This window comes from Poeciliopsis prolifica, unplaced genomic scaffold (genome assembly GCF_027474105.1).
Source record: "Poeciliopsis prolifica strain line A6 unplaced genomic scaffold, Auburn_PproV2 SCAFFOLD185, whole genome shotgun sequence".
Classification (NCBI taxonomy): Eukaryota; Metazoa; Chordata; class Actinopteri; order Cyprinodontiformes; family Poeciliidae; genus Poeciliopsis; species Poeciliopsis prolifica.
In genome coordinates, this window is record NW_026562560.1 from 21,722 (window position 1) to 42,500 (window position 20,779).

The following is a 20,779-nucleotide window of genomic DNA, read 5'->3' on the forward strand; positions in this document are numbered from 1 at the left end:
AGCTGCAGCTGATGGAGAAAAACAGAAAATATATTTTTTATTTTTCTCCATTCAACAAACCAAAGATAAGAAAAAAGAAAGAATAGAATTAAGCTAAATTATGATTCCCGTTAAATATTCAGTGTTAATTTGGTAAAGTTATTTATTAAAGTGTGTCACTCTGCAGGTAGAGGATAAAATATGTTTTATATTTATTTACAACGTTCCAAACAGTTTAAATATATATTTTAAGCTATCTATCTACTTTAAAGCATTAATGTTTCACTCTGAAGTAAAACTGTAAAGATATAAAGATTGTTTTTAGAAATAAAATATCTAATCTGAATCTTGATGTTTGGTTTTTTTCATTTTGATTAATTTTCTGAAAATAAAATTCAAAACATTTTTAAGGACAAAAATCATCAAACTTCAATTTAAAAACAACAACAACAAATCATACAATTGTATCCGTTGTAAAAAAGTCCAGTTCGTTTAGTGAAACATTAATTACGGATGTTACAGGAGGAATTTACTCCAGAAGAGGTTTGTGTTTTTATTCCTGTTAATTATAGTTTAATTTAAAATTAGAATGTAGTTTCAATATAATTAAATAACGTCGTGGCTTCATGAGTAACAGTTTGGCTCAAAGAGAGACAGTAAAAAATGACTTCAGGGAAAAAACTGAGTCTGGTCCGTTACTGGGAACCACGTCCGTGTTTCTGCAGGTGCCTAGTTAAAGTATTTGATCCGGTTGCTGGTCAGGGAGAGAAAGCCGCGGCTCGTCCACTCAAACAGGAAGCTGTGAGGAGCGGCAGCATCAGGCTGATGGCATCATGGGAAAAACATGTCACTGAAACGACGTCACTTAGTGGAGTCAAAGTTGAGAAACCTGGTAAGGTCAGTAGGGAGAGGTCAAAGGTCAAGCTGACCAAAACATTCTAATTGTTTAAAAGGCAACGCAACCAAATATTTAAGGTCTGTGTAAAAATCCAGCCAAATGTTTCGGTTCTGTGGCGATGTGGTCGTCTGGAGTAGCCATGAGCCGTCAGTGTCTTCTCTGCAGGCTGAGTAAAGAATGAGGGAGGATTCCTGAACGAGGCGTCGAGCTGCTGCTGATTCACAACTTCCAGATCAACGACTGATGGCTTTATTATTGTTTCATTCATTTTAAAATGAAACAGCAGAAGCTCAAAGTTCAGGAGGAATTTACTCCAGAAGAGGTTTGTGGTAGAATGAAGTCATTTTACATTTAGCAGGAAGTTTGTTTGGTTTTTAATGAAAGGAGAGAACAACGACTAATGTTTAAAAAAGATTATAATTCATCCAGGTCAGAAGAGGTTTGACAAAAACATTGAAACCTTGGTAGAAACATCTTGTTTTAAATGAAATAATCTGTTAATGGAACCAGAACTTTTCATCAACATTAAGGAATTATTTACTTAAAACAAGCTCCTATTTCTTGCTAAAACGTTATTTATAAGTAAACAGATATTTGCAGTAGAAACCAAATGAAGATAGTTGGTAATATTTTGTGTTTTTGCAGTGTAAAGTTAAAGGATCGGGTTTGAAAACTGAACTTCCTGAAACGTTTCCTGAGCTGAAATTCACTAAAAGTTTTGCTTTAATCTCAGAAACGTTTCTGTTTCACAGCAAACCGCATCTGAAGTTGACAAAGCAAGTGGCTTTTCTGAAAAGGTTTCCATTTTTGCAATTTGTTACATCAGAAGCGTCTCGACATTTTGACTCAGGATGTTGATTAATGTTTTTGTTTCACATGTTTCCTCTTTTTCATGCTGTAAACCTCACAGCGTCTTCATCCTGATGACTAACATGTTTCTTGATGCTGATCATGCCGAGTCACGGTGAATTCATTCAATTTCTCTGCATCATCAGTCACATGAAGTGGAAAGATGCTGGCTAATCCTCCATCCTTCCACTCTGCCACCACTTCCTGATATTATTATGCAACGCCTGTAATAAATATTATGTTTCCTTGAACAGGTCAGGCTGGGCTTGTGGTCTACACAAAACATGATTATTACAGTTTTTGTATGAAATCATTATTAATAATGAGATTTTATTCTGGTCAGCTCATGTCAGAATGAGCTGTTTTAGGGTTCTGTGCCTTTAAATCTAAATAAGCTGCCGTTGGCCACGCCCACATCTCAATGTTTACAACCACCGGTGAAAACAGATGCAAAGAGACGCACAATCATTTGAGAAACAGAAGTGGAGCCTCCTGCACAACCAACAAGAATGCAGCAAGTGGTTTCTGGATTTTAAGTCAATAACAAAACACTTTGTCTTTTCCAGCAGCCATTGTACAGCGCAGCATGAAAGGTGAATAAAGAAATTACATTCAAGTGAGAGTAAAAAGTTTCCATCCAACAAACTTAAAAGTAAAAAAAGGTTTACTGAAATACTGAGTATCTAATCAAATTATAATTTGATATTTCAAAGTTACATCTTCAGACTGGATGATGTCTGGATGATTTTTTAAAGTTAAGTGGAAATTTTGGTGTTTTTTAAGGATCAAATTTTCAATAATTTGTACAAGTAACAAAAATAACAAAATCAGGCAAAACAAAATGTTTCCAAATCAATTTTATTTTTCAATAAAAAACGTATAAAACTTCAATAAAAGCTGCAGTTGTGTGTCTGTCTGGTGGATTTTGGATCAAATCGTGTTTGTTTTTCATTCACTGGGTAAAAAATCCAGAAATTTTGCTAAAGTAGGAGCAAAAATACTTTGTAATAAAATTATAAAAACACAGCATAGTAAAATATTCCTAAATGTACTCACTGCCAGTAAATGTCTGGATGATTTTTTTTTCCATTTAAATGGTTTAAAAGCAGCAGAAAGTGGAAGTGGAAAATAAAAAGGTGTAAAAACTGGATTGTGCTTCACGTTCTGCTGCTGTTTGTGACGTGTGGAAGCGAAGCGACCGCAGGACGTTACGAAACATAAAACTTTATCGTTTTTACCTCAGAAGGAAACGGCTGAAATGACCACAGCTGAGAGGTTGATGCAAAAGTTTCTGTTGTTTTTCTACTAGTTTAACATTTTCAGTTACAAAACTGTCTGAAAATGAGGGAAAATACCTCAACACACATCTACGTGCAAATCAAACGTGTTCAAATGGCCTAGTCAAAGTACAGACCTAAATCTGATTAAGAAACTTGAAACATGATGAAAACTTTTAATGTTTTTGTTAAAGCAGAAACTCTTCACCTCTAGTGAAGAATGTCTCTGCTTTGTGTTGTCATGTAAAAAAACCACCTGAACAAATTTAGATTTGTTCTCTGGAACAAAAGGTGTGAAGTTTTTACAGCGACTGAATGTGGGAAATTCATGTGTGACTTTGTCTGCAGTCAGAACAGGAAATCCTGAAAAAGTCAAATCATAGCGTCATGCAGACTGTAGAGCAAAAATCTGAGCTGCACTTAAAAACAATGCAACAGATTTAATGTGAACATGAAGGAGTTTCACAGCATGAAGCCTCATTTGGTACATAAAGACATTTCTGATGCAAAGATCCGTTAAATTATTTACTGAATGAGTTTTTGTTGATGAGTTGCTCATCAACAAAAAGCCTCCTGCATGTTTCTGTCTCATTTTAACCTGTTCAGGTCAAAATTCACGAGTCCATTTAAAAACTAGTTTGAAATATTTTTGTGCAGATTTGAAAACCCAAACTGATGACTTTGTTTCTCATCATTTGTTGACACACAAGTTGCCACCATGACAAAGCGAAACAGGCGACGCGTTTTCTGACGACGTTTCTCAGAAATGAGCCACTGAGATGAAGCTTGTGGTCGGAGGGCGAACAGGTTCTGATGCGAGGGGCGGAGGTGACAAACACTGACCACAACCTGCAGGAGACACGCAGGAGCCCCGCTGATGGTACCGATAAATACCAGCCCGGATCCGCGGCCGCCAGTCCGACCCACCAGCTGATGATGAAGATGAAGATCCTGCTGCTGCTGCTGCTGCTGCTCGCTGTGTGTCCATGCAGCCACTCCTCTCCAGGTACATGTTCCTCATCCAGACACTTCAGTTCATCACAGAGTGCTGCTTTACTTACTGCTGCAAAAACACAAAATATTACCAAGTGGTTCTGGTTTCTGCACTTGCAGTAGGAATAAACCGACTGCAGGTTTTGTGTTTTTGCAAAGGAGATTTCTAATGTTTTCTGTTAGAAACTTTGAAATGATCCGTTTGCTGCTGAACTGGGATCTTAATCAACGCTCTAGTTTCATTTTGATTATTTTAATGCATTCGGCACAAATCAAAACGACTCCCCAGATATTTTCAAATGCATTTTGAGGTACGATACCCAACAGACACAGAACCGTATCGCCGATACCGATACTTTTTTATTGTTTCAGTTTTATACACCAGGAAACTTCTGACTTTCAGGTGATTCATGGTGAATCATTTTGTCCCATCAGACAAGACATTTAAAAACTTTTAAAGAAATATCAACACTACATACAGAAACAATGGAAGAACAAAACAAATTTATGTCCATAGAGTAAACAATCGTCAGAATAAATTCTTAAATGGAATTACAGAAATTAATTTTCTTAATGAAAAGCAAATTTCAACAAATCTCAAGGTTTTTAATAAAATGTTTTTTTGGCTGAATCGAAGAGCCCCGGATTATTAACCCAAATCCGGAAAAGTCTTCATGAAAATACTGCCATCCAAAAAGAGACAACAAAACATTTTTAATTTACTACTGACGGAAACGACAAAGAAGACGACGGGAAGGGGAAGGAGGATGATGGTGCTGTTTGTTTTCTAAAGATTTATCACATAAAAAGTTACTCATGTTTGATTTTAATTATGTTTCTCAACTAATGGAAACTGCAATTGAGAAACTGTGTTTTTTGGACATTAGTGGAATACGAACATTTATGATGGAAACCAGTAAAACACAAAGCCAGAAACAAAAAGCTTCCAGTTTACCATGGAAAAACAACATCTGTATTGACTCACTGACTTTTCTGCAAAGCCTTAAAAAGCACGAGGCAACAGTAGGAAGGAACAACAACCCTAACAGGAAGATTATGACTATTATGTCAATATTAATTAATTATTGACTTAAAAAAGCTCCTATATCTTCATGAAAAGTAATTTTTATGTCATTTTGGTCTCATTTCAAGTGAAGGAAGACATTTGCATTAGAAACTGGAGAAACGTTCATATTTTGTGATTTTTCTGTTTTAATTTCTGTGGTTTGCAGCTCACTATCCGACCGGGAAGAACCGGCCGTGCTGCCTCCACATCTCCAGGAAGAACCTCAGCAGTCGGATCGTCGGGTCGGTTTTCCATAAGCAGCCGGCCCGGTTCCCCTGCGTTAGAGCCGTGATGTGAGTTCAATCATTTCATTTCAACACGCAGAATCTCAGCAGAACTAAGCAGCTTGTGTCCATGTCCAGATTCTACACAAAGAGTGGACCCATATGCGTTCACCCCAACGACGCCTGGGTCCAACAAGGTACAGCAGCTCTTAACAAGAAATGATTTATACATCACTCTGGTTTTCACCTTCTCTTTTTTCTTTTCAGTCATTGCCAACATTACGAGGAAGGCGTAAAGCGAACAACTGGACCTGCAGCTCAATTTAAAATATTAATCATCCTCAGGCCTGATTCTTACAGATGAGCTCCACTGTGAAAAATGAAATATTTATTTGAGTCATAAAATTGCTGCATTTGCTTTCAACACTTAAAATATTAATTGTATTTGTTGTACTTATGAACTTTCCCTATAAAATGCTTTATGAAATATAAATAAATTTGCTTCTTTTTTCACTCATATTATGCTTCTGAAAATGAAATAAATATATTTTTGTCAATAATTATGATTTTGAACATGTTTACACTAAAATCTTTAATGACAGAAGAAATGTAAAAGTAACAGGACTTTACTGCCATCTTGTGGCCAAAGCTGGTATGAACCTGGAAAACATAAAGTTTTATTTAGTTATCAGTGTCTAATTATTAGTAAATACAAACTGAAAATGTGTTGGAAACCACATGGACAATACAGTCAGTGACAAGCATCACATCATAAATCATGTGGAAACGTTTCTGCACAAACTGTGAGTCGATTTTACAACGAAAAAAAAAACATTTTTATTCATTTATTGAGATTCAAAAGAGCCATAAACTTGAAAAATCATATAAAAATATAAAACCTGGCCGTAACAACGTTCTTCGTTTGTCTTCCATGATTTTCAGTCGGTTTCTCTCTGTTTGACATGTGGTGTCTCCCCCAGCTGGGGGCGCTGTGGCAGAACCCGGCCGGTTCTGGTCAGAGCACGGTGGTTTCGGTTTGCAGGATGGACTGGGCCCGAGTGTTTCTGGGAAACTGAGTGATGTTGGGGTTTGCTGACAGGCGGCGAAGACTGTAGTCCTGCAACACGCCGCGATTCGTGGATAAACTCCTCCATGTCCTCCGCACCTCCATCTGAACCTGCAGGGAAGAGGAGGAGGAGGAGGAGGAGGAGGAGGAGGAGGAGGAGGAGGAGGAGGAGGAGGAGGAGGAGGAGGAGGAGGAGGAAGAGGAAGAGGAGGAGGAGGAGGAGGAGGAGGAGGAGGAGGAGGAGGAGGAGGAGGAGGAGGAGGAGGAGGAGGAGGAGGAGGAGGAGGAGGAGGAGGAGGAGGAGGAGGAGGAGGAAGAGGAGGAGGAGGAGGAGGAGGAGGAAGAGCTGACTGACTGAATTGATCCGCAGAGGGAAGTGGGCAGGAAGTCTCACCTCGCTGTTGAGGAAGCAGTAGAGGACGGCGACGATGAGGCCCTGAAACAAACAGGCGACATTCAGACCTGATAAACAATTCGGTTCATCGTCTCATTGATTTTAAAGATTGTTTTAGATTCTGTTTTAGTCATTTTTGCACCGTTTGAACTTTTCTGGCCGATTACAAATCTGTTAAAAAGCTTAACCTGCCAATTCCAGTTTTGACCGATACCAATATTTTTGTCTGAAATGTTGCTCCATACACCAAGAAATTAGCTGACTTGGCTACAGTGGAGTAACTATGAATTATAGTCGGTGGGTCAGTCAGAGCTTTCCAACCGGAGAGCGAGAGGACAAGCTAGAAAAGATCGGCTTCATAAGTAAAAATCATCTGATCACTGATCTCCCAAAATCATGGCAACCGGCACCGATAAACCGCCTGGCTGATATATCGGTGCATCTGTAGTTCATTTAATTTTATTTCCTTTCTGTCTTCTGCTTCTGATGTCCAGCTGAACAGTCAACAGAAAAAACTAAATTAATAAATTGTTAAAAAAAATAATAGTAGAAACAGAAATCTAAAGGAGTTTTGTTCGGCTCCCTCACTTTGACGTTATCTGCGTTTAAACTGAAAGTTGAATCAAGAGGACACAGAACCCTGAGAACATTTCCGGACCTGGAAGGAGCCGAGGCCGAGCTCGAAGAAGATCTTGATCTGCTTCAGCGTTTCATCGTCCGGCTCCATCAGGTAGAAGAAAACCACGTAGTTTACCCCGAACAGAGGAATCAGCAGCAGGGTGGACTTGGCCAGCCGCCTGCACAGAGGGTCAAAAACAAGGAACTACAGCAGGAACTACAGCAGGAACTACAGTAGGAACTACAGTAGGAACTACAATAGGAACTACAATAGGAACTACAGTAGGAACGACAATAGGAACTACAGTAGGAACTACAATAGGAACTACAGCAGGAACTACAATATAACTACAGCAGAAACTACAAGAGGAACTACAATATAACTGCAGCAAGAACTACAATATAACTACAGTAGGAACTACAAGCGGAACTACAGTAGGAACTACAATAGGAACTACAGTAGGAACTACAATAGGAACTACAGTAGGAACTACAATAGGAACTACAGCAGGAACTACAGCAGGAACTACAATATAACTACAACAGGAACTACAGCAGGAACTACAATATAACTGCAGCAAGAACTACAATATAACTACAGTAGGAACTACAATAGGAACTACAGTAGGAACTACAATAGGAACTACAGCAGGAACTACAATATAACTACAGCAGAAACTACAATAGGAACTACAGTTGGAACTACAGCAAGAACTACAGTAGGAACTGCAGCAGAAACTGCAGCAGGAACTACAATATAACTACAGCAGGAACTACAGTAGGAACTACAATATAACTACAGCAGGAACTACAATAGGAACTACAATATAATTACAGCAGAAACTACAATAGGAACTACAGTTGGAACTACAGCAAGAACTACAGTAGGAACTGCAACAGTAACTGCAGCAGGAACTACAATATAACTACAGCAGGAACTACAATAGGAACTACAATATAACTACAGCAGGAACTACAATAGGAACTGCAGCAGGAACTACAATATAACTATAGCAGGAACTACAGCTGTAGTTATATTGTAACTCTAGCAGGAACTACAGTAGGAACTACAATATAACTACAGCAGGAACTACAATAGGAACTACAGCAGGAACTACAATATAACTATAGCAGAAACTACAATAGGAACTACAGCAGGAACTACAATAGGAAGTACAGCAGGAACTACAATATAACTATAGCAGAAACTACAGCTGTAGTTATATTGTAACTCTAGCAGGAACTACAGTAGGAACCACAGCAGGAACCTCCACACTGACAGGACAAACTTAGAACAATCAAATCAAGCTGAGTTTAACGATCAAAGTGATTTTTTACAGTACCTGTACTGCGATTGGTCGTTTCCTCCGACGTCTGAGCTGCGTAGTTTCTGCACCAAGACTCGAATGATGCTGATGAACAGCAGGAAGTTTATCTTCAGGAGAAACAGAGCAGACACAGACGGAGCTTTTATTACATAAATAAGCTACTTTTACACTCACAAAAAAAATAATTACAGTTTTGAAGAGAACAAAAGCATTTAAACATTTAAATAATATAGCAGAAAACAGATTTCAACCAGGTTAAGGTGTCTAGAAACCTTTAAAAATGAAAACTAAATAAATCTCACGATGATGGACGCCATGATGGGCCAGTTGATCAGCCGGTCAGGAACTGGGTTGTCGTTGATCTCCCAGCATCTGGCAACAAACCAACAAATGTTCCCTGAAGTATCCATCACATTTATTCCCCCAGGTGTCCAAACTCACCAGGTGTCCAAACTCACCTGGTGTCCAAACTCACCAGGTGTCCAAACTCACCTGGTGTCCTCCAGGTTGATCCGGCTGACGATCCAGGCCACGGTGAAGACAGACGGGATTCCTGACGGAGAGAGAGCGGGTCGGTTCAGGTTCTGCCAGACGGAGAACATCTCACCAAGGCGCGTTCAGGAAGCGCAGCGTTTAACGGCGATGCGTCGGCTGCTGCGGGGGAGGGTTTGATCGATGGTGGAAGAACGGAGCAGCCGAGGCAGAGCGGAACAAAACGGACCGGGAGGCATGGAAATGTTTACAGGATGACGCACCGTCTGGGTCCGGTTCTGATCCAGGAGAATCTTTAGAAACAACGAGTGTCCTATTTAAAGGCCGCTTGGGGATGTACGGACCCCAGGAAGCAAAAGAGAGATTAGAACAAAAATGAAAGAGGAGCACTGCAAAAACACAACATCTTTAAAAAAATGTTTTTGTCTGTTTTCTATTGCAAACATTTCAGAACTCTTGAAATAAGACAAAATAAACTTTTCATCAAGATTTACTTGTAGTTAATTTGGTCTTATTTCCACTGTACTAAGATATAAACTAAATTTGTGTTTTTGCAGTGCAGCTCTTCAGGAAACAGGAAGTTCACAATTACAGGAATGTAAAGGTTTCAAAATAAAGATGTGAAGATCCCTGAGCTGCTGGTCCAGCAGTTCATCCCTCGTTCCAATTATAACGGGAAAAAATCTCGTTATGACTGAGATAATCTGCCTTTTTACTTAAAACAAGCTCCAGTTTCTGTCTTCTATGTTAGTCGTGTCTTTTTTAAAGTGTTCTGAGATATTTCCACCAGAGCTGGACTAAAATACTTGGTGAGTTTTTGCAGTGCAGGTCGTCTCCGATCGGTGCGGTGCAGAGGGACGGACAGACGGACGTCCCGCTCACCCCAGCCAATCAGCATGCAGACGGAGAGGCGGACGCAGCAGGTCCGGATGACCAGCAGCAGCATGTGCAGGTACAGACCCTCCACCAGCAGCCAGAAGAAGTTCGCCATGACGAAATAGTTGAAGAAAACCAGGCTGGTCTTACAGCCCACCTGGAGTAGAAACCAGGACATGAAATATGAAGTATCAGGAAAAACCTGCAGACGTTTAACAAATATTCAATAAAACAACAAAGCAGCACTTGGTGCTCATGTGTCAAATCAAGAGGAAAGCACAGCAACAAAATGGCGGCAGGAGAAGAGACACAATTATTAGTTTCTCTGCTTCTGTCCTGATTCAAACGAGATACAAAGAGCAAATATTTAGAACAGGATTTGATTAAATGAGATTATATAGTTTCTGCAGAGGCTGGCATATTAATCACCAGAATAACAGATTTATGTTGGATGAAAACAGATATATAATTGTCTTCTAGATGAAGTAAAGAGCAAAAACTGGAGTCGATGAAAAGAAGCCAAAGATCAACTTCAGGAAAACTTTCAGAAAACTTCAGGAGCCAAACAAAGTCCGACTGCTGGGAGGGAAAATGTAACGAACTGAATCAAGACTTACAGAAAACTACTTCTGACATACTGGGCTAAATGAAACCTAAGAGTGTTTTCTATGTGTTTTCTACCAGAAAACAGTTTTCTGTCAGTTTTCTGTTTCTTTGTGTGTTTTGTGTCTCCTGTGTGTTTCTCGTCTGTTTTCTGTGTGTTTCTCGTCTGTTTTCTGTGTGTTTCCCGTCTGTTTTCTGTGTTTCTCGTCTGTTTTCTGTGTGTTTCTCATCTGTTTTCTGTGTGTTTCTCGTGTTTTCTGTGTGTTTCCCGTGTGTTTTCTGTGTGTTTCCCGTGTGTTTCCTGTGTGTTTCCTGTGTGTTTCCTGTGTGTTTCCTGTGTTTTCTGTGTGTTTCCTGTATGTTTCTGTGTGTTTCTTGTGTGTTTTCTGTGTGTTTTCTGTGTGTTTCCTGTGTGTTTCCCGTGTGTTTTCTGTGTTTCTCGTCTGTTTTTTCTGTGTTTCTCGTCTGTTTTCTGTGTGTTTCTCGTCTGTTTTCTGTGTGTTTCTCGTCTGTTTTCTGTGTGTTTCTCGTCTGTTTTCTGTGTGTTTCTCGTCTGTTTTCTGTGTGTTTCCCGTCTGTTTTCTGTGTTTCTCGTCTGTTTTCTGTGTGTTTCTCATCTGTTTTCTGTGTGTTTCCCGTCTGTTTTCTGTGTTTCTCATCTGTTTTTTCTGTGTTTCTCGTCTGTTTTCTGTGCGTTTCTCGTCTTTTTTCTGTGTTTCTCGTCTGTTTTCTGTGTGTTTCTCATCTGTTTTCTGTGTGTTTTCAGTGAGTCTTGTTTCTTCGGTGTGTGGAGTCACCAGAGGCAGCTGCGTGCTGCAGTCGGTGCTCTGGTCCTCTGAGAAGAGCAGCGTGTCTTTGATCAGCACGGCCACGGCTCGCAGCATGAAGGACACAAACAGGTTCAGATGGATGTAGTTCCTCATGCAGTGGAGCCTCCTACACACACACACACACACACACACACACACACACACACACACACACACACACACACACACACACACACACACACACACACACACACACACACACACGGAGTGTCAGGAGGAGTGTTTACAGGGAGAGTCGACCCGGTGGGTGACGTGTCGTCCAAGCAGCAGCTGCAGTTCCTCCGAACCGAGTCACACACAGCGAGTCGCTTTCTACTCACTGGAAAACGAACCAGTTCGGGTTTAACGAGCTTCTGCTGTTAACTGGTGCATCTTATCTCCACGTTCCTGAGTTTCTCCACAGAGAAACCAGTTTGGGAGTCAAGCTGAGACTCCCACATGCTGGACGCGTCGTCATAAACGTCTCGACTCACTATAAATAAAACCTCTTAAGAAGATAAATGCAGATTTAATAAACTGAACCTAACACGGTTTATAAACTCTGTTTTTACTGGATTTTCCCAGAGATGTTTCAGATTTAAAAAATCTTTTCATGTTTAGACAAACAGAGAAGAAATCAAACATAAACTTTATGATTTTGCTGCATAAAAATGCTGCATGGGTCCAGATGTGTGTCGATCCTTACAGACGTCAACATTCATGATCAGAGAAATAATTTAAAATTATTTAAAATCACCATGTTAAAGGAGGGCCAAAAACTTATTCTAGGTCCAAAACTTTTGAAGCTTCTGCAAATTTGATTTATTATAAGTAATTTTCCAGATTTTCTAGGCATAAATTGGGAAAAGAAGAACAATTTAATCACTTCTGATCAGTAAAATCAGGATTCAGGTCAAAATATTTGCTGCATTTTTCCAAATTAATTCCAATCAGATGAAAGCAACAAAGGAAAGTTTGGTAAAAATCTGACTCTGTCTGTCATGGTTTTATCCTAATTATAAATAGAAAGTCTCCATTCATCAGGGGCCACCCACAGTCAGGGAGGGGCCACAAATGGCCCCCAGGCCGCACTTTGGACACCATGAACTAAATACCTGCTAAATTGAAAATGTCCAGCTGTTCTTCACTCATATTAGCAGGGAGGATAATTTCCTCATGTCTGAAGCAACATGAGGCTGAATGAACTGCAGGTGTTGACGACCCGACCGGCAGAACCGACCCGATTCTGGTCCAGAATTCTCACCAGGAAAACATTCATATGGTTATGAAACCAAACAATCAGACTAAACTGGCACTGAGCAGAACAGGAAGAGGAAAAATGTCTGCAGGTCTATTTGGGTTTTTCCCAGCAGTGGATGAGCTGCAGAGCCTTTAAACGTAAAGATGTGATGCTTTGCTGCGATTTGGGAGCATCGTACCTGAAGGAGCAGATGATGGCGGTGCTGGTGATCAGAGCGACGAGCGACAGGCTGTGACCCAGAGTGGACAGGATCTGGACCACTCTGTAGAAGAGCAGCTGCGCCGCAACACAGACATGAGTTTATGGAGCATCGAATGAGAAACAATGAGGCCGTTCATCAAAGCCGGTCATAAAACATGAGGCGCAGCTGGGCCGGCCTCCGCGAAACCGCATTGTGTTTCATAAACACAAGAGAAAATGGATTATGAGACACAAACCGAGGCCAGCGCCGCTGTTTATAGAAAACATTCTTTTGTTCAAATAAATCTCATCTGAGTGCAAAAATGTTTATGAGAAAAGACACAAATTTAACCAAATATTTGTGAAGACAGGAGAAAAATAAGGCGGCTTCACAAAAAACTGAACAACCGAAGCAGCTTTTAAAAAAACACAAACTTTCTCTTGTTTTAATGAACGTTTCCCTCCTCAAGACAGGAAAGACAACAAAACATGGCATTGAAATTAGCAGAAGAGGCTAACGATAAAAATCATACTGACATTAGAGTAGAAATACCTCAATATATTTACCAGAGTAAAACGCTGCAAAACGCAAACTTACCAGTTTTTAAAGAAAATGTTTTAGAAAACCTGAAACAACAAAATAAATTTACAAGATAGTTTAAGTAAATAATTACTTAATATTAATAAGAAATACTTTTCTACTTTTATTTCACTTGAAGATTTTTCCAGATGTTTTGAGTGAAACCAGTATTTTTATATCAATGTTAACGAGTGACTATTTCATCTGTATTAACATATTTAAACTGGAAAGCAGATGAAAAATGTTGGTAAGTTTTTGTGTTTTTCCTCCTGCATGAGGTGAAAACCTCTCCAGACGCATTTAAACTCTTTAAATCAGGAGTTTTACAGTGAACTGAAGTCAGTCTCATAGTAAGTCTCTTCTGTCTCCAACGGGAGGAGGCTCTTTCAGAATAAGAGTCTGCTCCGTCACAGCGTGTTCTGGCGTTCATCGCTCTCTGGTCGGCTGTAAACAACATTCCCCCCGGCTGACACGCCACCGCACAATTAACTCCACACACACACACACACACACACACACACACACACACACACACACACACACACACACACACACACACACACACACACACACACACACACACACACACACACACAATATATAGTGTAAAAATAGCTGCATGCATGTCTGCGACTGAAACCCTGAAGGCGACGCGGAGCAGAGCGATGGAGACCTGGACGCTCGGAGAGCCTGAACTTACAGCGACATTCCTCATTTTCCTTAAATATTTCCTTATTTGGAAACTCGCAGCTCTTCTCTGCTTTCTGTCTCAACCATTCAACTCATTTCTGCTCAAATATTCTCAAATCAAAAACTATTTTGCTTTCTTACAGCCCACATCGCCTTCATGCTTCGCTCGGCTTAATTGCTGTTTACAGTGGAAACCAGATATTTACATGAACTGAGCGAAAAGTCAAGTCAAAGTTTATTGATTTACAATTGTCAGCAACCTCAGCTGAAAGAAGATAAATGATAAAACAAGACATGAAATTAAGTTAAACGACGATAAAATTGAAAGGAAAAATACCAAAAATAACAACGCATAAAAAACTCAAATAAATTAAGTGCTATTTTTTTATTTTAGCCGTATTGTGATAAAAGACAAACAGCTTTCTTGTAGTTAAATCAGACCAAACTTTTACTGTTAAAATGACAATAATAAAATTATTTCCATTTGCTAAATAACAGAAAACTTGGTGAGAAAATATTTTTGGGAATTTTTTTGTAGCTTTCCTCCAATTCCAAATTGGTTGGAGTCCAGATGAATAAATGTCTTTTAAAACGTCTGATCTATTGGGTTTCCTGCCACATTTTCATTTGGTTGCACTTTAAATCTGTTTTAGAGAGTAACCGCTGTGAGGAAAATCTGAATAAAACACAAGCAAAACCTTTTACAGCTGCAGAGTTTGGTTTGACTTTGCATCACTTCAGAAGCGTTTTGACAGTAAAGTTGGAATTCACTGCAGAAAATCCAAACTTTTTGCTTTTTCTGCTCTTTTTCTCACACTGGTTCGTGCAACCGCTACAGAAGTGTGTTTGAAATCATTTAGTGTGGAACCAGGACTTGAACTACAGCTTAGCAGATTGTTTTGTTACTTTCCTGTAGAAGCAGCAGACGTCCCTGCAGGCTGAGGCTCTGAGGATCATCTGAAGTTTACGTTAGCAGCACCGCAGTGTAAACTCACACAGCGAGGCGAAGCGCGTCTTAAATGAGGTTTGGACCAAAGTTCTGCACTCTGACCGATGAATCCTGCAGTGTTTCTGCATTAAAGCCTGAAGCGTCTCTAACAGCTTTATGACTTCACTTCCTCTGCGTTCGCTGCACAAACCCAAACAGGCAGAAACGATCAAACTGGGAGACATGATGTTGGTTCTGAGCTAAACTGAAAAGTTTCATGTTTCCCTGAAATAAATCAGCTTTCAGGTGCCATTTTGTCCAGTTTTGACTGTTTTACCCTCAACTGAATGTCCTTCCTGAAGGTTCAGTTTAAGGATTAGCAGCTGTCACGGAGTTACGTTGGTTTCATGAGACGCGGCGTTGAAAGATGTGCAGGAACAAATCCGATCCACACTGACCGCGGCTCGGGCCGACAGGACTTAACGGATCTGCTGACTGGGAGCGTGACTCTGCAGGGCCCGGTCCGAGGTCCTGCAGGGTCCAGCCGTCACATGAAGAACCGCAGACTGACTCTGCAGGCCGGCTGCTACGCCTCAGATCAGTCAGAATATCCTCAAACTGTTTCGTCCTTATTTCTGTTGAGCTTTTTACTCAAATTAATCCTGCTGACCAATCAGCTGGGATGCAGAACCTGGTTGAACTAAACTATATGAAATGTTGAGTAAAAGGGATTATACTAAACTAATACATCGTTCTTATTTGAAACAAATTAAATGTTTGAAACAATATCAAAATCAAAATCAAGTTTTTAAAGATGGCCGACGACGAGAAATCCAAAAGCTTCCAGAAACAAAACTGGCTGCTTTCTGTCAGCTGCTGCATTTCCATTCACCATGAAAACTAAATGAATTTGAAATACAAAAATAAATTCACTTCATGGAAACAGCATTTTAGAAAAAACACGTGTTTCAGAATGAAAGCATTTAGCAAAACTGTAATTCAAACACTTTGTTTTGCATCATGCGATCAGCAATCAGATGTTACTCCTGGCAGAAACGAAGAAGAAGACGACAGGAAGTGTTTGCAGGATGATGGAGCTGCATGTTTCAATGTAAACAAACGTTTTCATGTGTGATTTTGTTCATTTCTTATTGAAAGGAAACATCTTCACTGTCTGTCCTGATGAAGGAATCGCAGCTCAGGCTCCATTTCTGCTTCTCTGACGTTTCCAGACATTTGTTTCTGCACAACTTTCTTTCAGATGTGGAGAAGATAAGAAACAGCAATAAAAACCTTTTAATCAGGTTTAAAAAGCTAAAGCCAGTTCTAAAGCGCAGCATGAAGGAGGATGTGAGTTTGAATGGAGATAATAAAGATTCTGGCTTTCTGCTTAAACCGCTTGTTTAAAGCTATAAAGCAACAGAATCCTGGAATGCAGTAAGTAATAACTGGAAGGTCAGAGTTGAGCTGCGTGGCATCGGTCTGGAAGCCTCCGGGTTAAAAAACGGGGTTCACTCAGGCTGCGGCCGGAACCGCAGGCAACACGGGGAAAAGGTCAAGAACGGACCTGAAACACACAGGATGAAACCTGCAGCGGCGTCACTCCACTGTCAGCCCTCCAGAGTCAGAGGGAGGCAGGGAGCTGCAGGCCTGCGACAGGTCAGCAGGCCGGAACGGGTCCAGATGGAGGCAGACGGGTCCAGATGGAGGCAGACGGGTCAGATTAGAAAGCAGAGCGTCTCGACCGCGAACTGAATCCCTCCACTGGGAGGTAAAGCCAACGTCTCGCCACAAACCACCTGATTAATAACCTGAGATCCAACCAGCAATCCTAGGAATCCTGACCTCTGACCTCTGCATCCTGACACTCCAGCAAAATCTTACCACAACAATTTTTCACGCTGATCTGGAGTGGTGAAGCGTGGGTTTCTCGCCATCGACCATTTGCACGTGACGTCACGCTGCCTGAAAACAACCAATCCGGTCCTGATTCTGGTCGCCTGACATCACTCGGTCCAGTTGGTACCATGTTATGAATGACTGTTACGCTGCTGCGCGGTCAGCAGCACAAGCAGACCAGGACAGAAACCAAACCTGTCATTTTATTGTGCAAGTTTTAACGAACGCAGCCGTCAGCGACTGATCTGCAGCTGATCTTCAGCTGATCTGCAGCTGATCTGCAGCTGATCTGCAGCTGATCTGCAGCTGAACTGCAGCTGATCTGCAGCTGAACTGCAGCAAACACCTTTTACGAGGTAGCAGAAGGTACGCACCTGTTAGTCACCCATGGAGACAATCTGGTAGCCTAGCATGTACTGAAATAACTGGTTAGCATCTGGTAGTTTGTACGTTTTTAATGCTGCTCTGGTGAAAATGGAAGAGACGTTTATGACACAGTGACATAAATCATGTGGTGTTCAGGTTCTATGAGTTCACAGAACCTGAATGTACTGATCCAGTTTGAAGGAAAGAGACTGAAACCACTGAGCAACAGGCAGCTATGAGTTTCAAACCAACATCCTGTAATAAAACCAAAACATTAAAGTTTGTGTTTCAGTCCCTGCAGCCTAATTCACAGAAAAACTCTGATTTATCAGTAAAAACGGTTCCAGCCCAACCTGACGTCAGAACCAGAAACGACTCTGGTCCGATTCTAGAAATCCTGCAGGTTAAAACTGGGCCTGCGGTTTGTTCGCGACCTGCAGCAGCTTTCCAAAAATGGGTCAAACTGGAGATTAATGCCGTTTTCCTCCTACTGGTGCAGATTCACCGCCTCTGATCTGTCACTGTTTCCTCTCTGTTACAGGATTCTGTTCAGTTCTTTGGCTGAAGCACAAAAAACAGCAAAACTGTAGTTTAAATGTTTTTCATTTTAATTTTGAAAAATGAAATTCAGCTTCTTTTTCAATAACTACAATAAAATGTCTCATAAAATACTTAAGTTTTAATTTATTAATCTTCTTAACTTGGGCCTATAAATCATTCAAACATAATACGTTTGAACTTTGGACAAAATGGTAAAAAAACAAGCAGCTGAACATTTAAAATCCAATATGGCTGCCAGTCAGTTGAAACATGAGGAATGTAGCAGCATAAACTTTTTACTGCTACAGTGTTGCAAAAATATCGATTTGCAAACATGTTTAGTATTTGAACGCACCTTGTGGAGAGACTTTCACGGTCTTTAGCTTGTATTGCTAATAGCTTTTAGCATAACGATCCACCAAACAAATTCACCCCATCATGCTACCTAGCATGGTAGCAGGTTAGCATGCTAAGCTACTTAGCAGGCTAGCTTGTAGCAGGACTGGTGATTGTTTTGGACTGCAGGGGTTTTTAATTCAGCTGAATATATAAAGAAACATGATGAATTTCCCACAGTTTGGCAGAAACTCGGAGTTTTACTCCAGCATTGTGACTCTGAAAGAGCCGTTAGCTGAAAACCAAATCCCCTGTCATGTTTCTTTTACACACTGTTTATCATCTGGAGACAGTTTTATCAGATCTGGCACTTTTCCACTGTCCTCTGGACTGACAGACAAATAGCAGCTGCAGCTCAGAGGAAAACTTTAGAAAGTCAGAAAAACTTTAGTATCGCTGAAGCTGATACTAAAGTTTTAATGAGATTTAATGCAGACTTCAGTCTGGTGCTTTAGAAAGGAAAACATGAGCAATAACTAAAACCTGTAAAACAAACTTCCTGTTGTAACGTTTCTGCAGCTTGACATGAAACCAAACACAAACTCACAGAACCTGATGAGACAATCAGAAGCCAAACAAAGCGGCTTTCAGCATCCGACTGCAGCAGCAACGCCCCGCGGCTGCAGCATGCTGCAGCACCATGTGCAGCACCAACGCCGCCCTGCGGCTGCAGCATGCTGCAGCACCATGTGCAGCACCAACGCCCCGCGGCTGCAGCATGCTGCAGCACCATGCTGCTGCAGCAGAGCCGGGGTTTTGAACGCACCTCGTTGGGTTTGTCGCTGATGTCCGATGAGCAGGCGGCGCCGACGTCGGGATAAACCGGCGACCAGCCTTTCTCAGTGCAGTTCCTGTTCAGGTTACCTGACAGAAGCAGAAACAGTTGCACTGTAAAACATGTCAGTCACATTGAGTTGTGTTTACTGTCTTCTACGCTTTAAGTCAAACAAATTTATGAATTTGTGAAAGATCTTACTACTAACGTTGTGCTGACTTTTTGTCAATTTTCTCAAAACTGCAAGTGTTGAACAAACTGGAGTTTTCAGGTTAGCACTTAAAAAACTGAAAAAGAAAAAGACGGGAGTGGGAACTATTTCCCAGAGTGCTTAGTTTCTGTAACTCCTTGATTTCCTCCGATCATATAAGTGTTTCAGTATCTTCAGTCTTTCTTTTGAAAGTTTTATCCATTATTATTTTTAAACACAAACTAAACGCTCATTTACATGCAGTTCCCTGTGGGACACTAGGGGCGCCGCGGACCACCAGAGGACCAAAGTTTGAGAAAGCTTTAACTAGAAATGTGATCTGGTTTTAACATGATTGTTCCACCGTGAGAAGAGAGCAGTCCCTATGAATCATTAGGAGAATAATTGCGTCTGTCCTCCAGTGTCCAGCAGGGCGGAGACATTTTGGAGCCACAACTGCTGCTGTGACTCCATGTTTCATCACTGCAGCAGCTGAAGCTTTGATTTGTTGCTTTCTGCTGCAGCATTGAGGCGGATGAACCACAAACCCGATCAGGCTCAGAGCGAAAAACGCAGCAAAAACAAGATTTTAATGAACAAATCAGAGAAAAAGATCCAGAAATAAAAATATAAAACCACAGAAATAAAGAAATGTTTTACTAACAAGCTAATCAACCGGATGGAGGAAACAGACTGAATCCTCTGGATGGTCAATTGTTCATTTTGCCAGATCTACGGAGGACTCAAAATGCCAAAATCAACAACAAATAATAGGATTTAGAAAAAAAAAAACAGTTATTTAAATTAAGTCGCAACAATTTTCTCTTTATTTATCAATTTATTTTGCTATGATTTTGTAAAGTATTAAGCAGACTAATCACTCTAATATCTCCTGTCACAATCAATAAATCAATTAATCACATGATAAATTAAATCAAACTCAACAGTTTCAATTTGTATGATTTATTGTTTTTCAGTTTTCTCTATTTTTACCAAAAACTGGATGATAAAAGTTTCCAATCTGCTGATTTTTGTATTTTGAATATTTAAAATGTCTTTAAATGTTTGTTAGAATTTAAAGTTTATTGATCTTTGAAAATGCGTTCTTGCATTATTAACTTAAAAATGTTGTCAAAACTACAATATTGTCTTTTATTGCGGTAACGTCTGCTAATGTTTCTCATGGTGACATCATCACTTTGCATCTAAATGCAGGAAACGCTGCGAAGAATCAAGAAGCTGAGATTCATCTACAAATTAAATTCACATCAAAAGTATTTATTGATCCCAAACGGAATATAAACGTTGTTGCAACTTCTGATACGGTCGAATAAAAACATTCGACCACAAAAAGTGACTTTGCAACCATTTCAGTAAGTCATAAAATCACCAGAAGAGTAAAACTCATGAGATTCCTGCCTCCGAAAGCGACGAGGGAGAGGCTGAGATTTCATCAGGAAGCAAAGTTTCACGTTTCTCAAAGTCGGGATAATCATCATCTC

The 20,779-nt window shown here is 40.4% G+C and overlaps 2 protein-coding genes across 2 annotated transcripts in view; one reads left to right on the forward strand and one right to left on the reverse strand.

Annotated features, from left to right (window-relative positions):
- Window positions 1-3,936: 3,936 nt before the first annotated feature.
- Window positions 3,937-5,783, forward strand: LOC129356673 (C-C motif chemokine 3-like). The gene is made up of 4 exons (XM_055026244.1): window positions 3,937-4,009; window positions 5,229-5,355; window positions 5,425-5,483; window positions 5,554-5,783. The coding sequence occupies exons 1-4, from the start codon at window positions 3,937-3,939 to the stop codon at window positions 5,580-5,582; spliced, it is 288 nt and encodes a 95-aa protein (XP_054882219.1). The 3' UTR covers window positions 5,583-5,783.
- A 13-nt stretch (window positions 5,784-5,796) lies between these two features.
- LOC129356682 (vasoactive intestinal polypeptide receptor 2-like) overlaps window positions 5,797-20,779 on the reverse strand; it is a 19,842-nt gene continuing 4,859 nt past the window's right edge. Inside the window, exons 4-13 of the mRNA XM_055026251.1 lie at window positions 19,079-19,176; window positions 12,912-13,009; window positions 11,461-11,599; window positions 10,067-10,217; window positions 9,185-9,245; window positions 8,995-9,064; window positions 8,708-8,799; window positions 7,405-7,543; window positions 6,747-6,788; window positions 5,797-6,463 (exon numbers count right to left, since the gene is read on the reverse strand). Coding sequence (XP_054882226.1) covers window positions 6,302-6,463; window positions 6,747-6,788; window positions 7,405-7,543; window positions 8,708-8,799; window positions 8,995-9,064; window positions 9,185-9,245; window positions 10,067-10,217; window positions 11,461-11,599; window positions 12,912-13,009; window positions 19,079-19,176 — 1,052 coding nt within the window. The 3' untranslated portion in view covers window positions 5,797-6,301. The remainder of the gene's footprint in view (window positions 6,464-6,746; window positions 6,789-7,404; window positions 7,544-8,707; window positions 8,800-8,994; window positions 9,065-9,184; window positions 9,246-10,066; window positions 10,218-11,460; window positions 11,600-12,911; window positions 13,010-19,078; window positions 19,177-20,779) is intronic.

What these genes read in the sequence shown, in the direction of transcription:
- LOC129356673 (XM_055026244.1), top strand. Translation starts at nt 3,937, where the DNA reads ATGATGAAGATGAAGATCCTGCTGCTGCTGCTGCTGCTGCTCGCTGTG. An exon ending in ATGCAGCCACTCCTCTCCAG is followed by an intron (nt 4,010 to 5,228) that starts GTACATGTTCCT and finishes TGTGGTTTGCAG; the next exon opens with CTCACTATCCGACCGGGAAG. An exon ending in CGACGCCTGGGTCCAACAAG is followed by an intron (nt 5,484 to 5,553) that starts GTACAGCAGCTC and finishes TTTTCTTTTCAG; the next exon opens with TCATTGCCAACATTACGAGG.